At 52.2% G+C, this 1191-nt stretch overlaps 1 protein-coding gene across 2 annotated transcripts in view; it reads right to left on the bottom strand.

The window, feature by feature from the left end:
• The window catches only part of PITPNC1 (phosphatidylinositol transfer protein cytoplasmic 1), an 86288-nt gene that overhangs the window by 81442 nt on the left and 3655 nt on the right, over nt 1-1191 (bottom strand). The window contains exon 1 of one of the 2 annotated variants that reach the window (XM_035897712.1): nt 710-1183. The exons of the other annotated variant lie outside the window; for it this stretch is intronic. Within the exon in view, the coding sequence (XP_035753605.1) occupies nt 710-757 (48 nt within the window). The 5' untranslated portion in view covers nt 758-1183. Of the gene's footprint in view, nt 1-709; nt 1184-1191 lie in introns of those variants that run through there. 2 annotated transcript variants of the gene reach the window in all.

The following is a 1191-nucleotide window of genomic DNA, read 5'->3' as shown; positions in this document are numbered from 1 at the left end:
AGCGGGCTTGTTCCCCCTCCGCGATGCCCGCTGCCACAGCGTATACGCCCCAATAGAACATCTGCCTTTTTTAATGTATATCCGTGCGAGGCGCTGCAAAGGCGACAGCCCCGTCTCGCTTCCGTCACCGCCACCGCGCCCCGGCGGGCAGCAGTGGGCGCGCAGCACGTGCGGGACACCGAGGCACCGCAATAACCAGGCGGGACGGCGGCAGAGAAATAAAACCATAACGTTCCCGACACAGAGTTTAGAACACCCACAAAGCGCGGTTTGACTTTCAATCGTTTCTTTAAATGGCAAAAAAAAAGTTTTGCCAATCAATTAGCACGTACCTACCCTACCTGTGCCAGAGTTCCAGGCCACCAAGGGTATTTTAAGCAAAGGTGAAGATATATTTAGAATCTGGGTTTTGGACAAACGCTTTGACAGAAGATTTCAGCGCACAGCATTCTCTTACCTAAGATTCTTCTTAAAAAGTCTGGTTGGAAAATCTTTATAAGCAATACTTTCAGGACACAATGCTTTTGATCCCTTAAGTTCCTGTAGGATTCCCTTATTTTCCAATAAAAACATACCTCGCTAGCCAATAATCTCCGACTAAGTTTATTACACGAAGAAAAAAGACTCAGTGAAACAAATACAACCTCACCTCGCCTTGAGAAAACCCTTAGGAAGAACCAGCGGAACCGTTAGCAGCGGCAGAGCTTACCTCCTCGACTGTCAAAGGCATACAGATCCGGTACTCCTTCATGAGCATATTCCCGCTGCCTCAGTGCGGACCAGCAAACTGGGAGAAAAGTGGGTATTTCTGCACGACGATCCCGACGAAAACCAATCACGGGAAAAAATAACCAAGCCTCTTTCTCTGTACGCGCTTGACAATGTGTCCGCAAGAGAGTAACGCAACCATCCAGGCAGGCTGACCCAGCAAGAAGAAAAACCAACACCGCTGCTCCTTTCTTCCAGTTCTTCCTCCTTCAGCCTGCGATCATGGGAATTTCACACCGACAGACGCTACCAAGTCTCAGACCGCAAACGCGGCGGCCACGGCCGAAGACATCCGTCGGAAGCGGACGAAGGCGGCGGGCTCTCGCGGCTCTCTCAAGGCATGCCCGGGGCGGCGAAAAGAACAAACGAGCCGAAACTGCGGCTTTCGCCACCGCCGGCAGCGCGCCGGGCGGCGGGGGAGGT

The sequence above is a fragment of the Egretta garzetta genome, unplaced genomic scaffold (assembly GCF_000687185.1).
Source record: "Egretta garzetta isolate BGI_Z169 unplaced genomic scaffold, ASM68718v1 scaffold787, whole genome shotgun sequence".
Lineage (NCBI taxonomy): Eukaryota > Metazoa > Chordata > Aves > Pelecaniformes > Ardeidae > Egretta > Egretta garzetta.
Note: the sequence above shows the minus strand (reverse complement) of the source record. Positions and strands in the feature narration are given on the sequence as shown.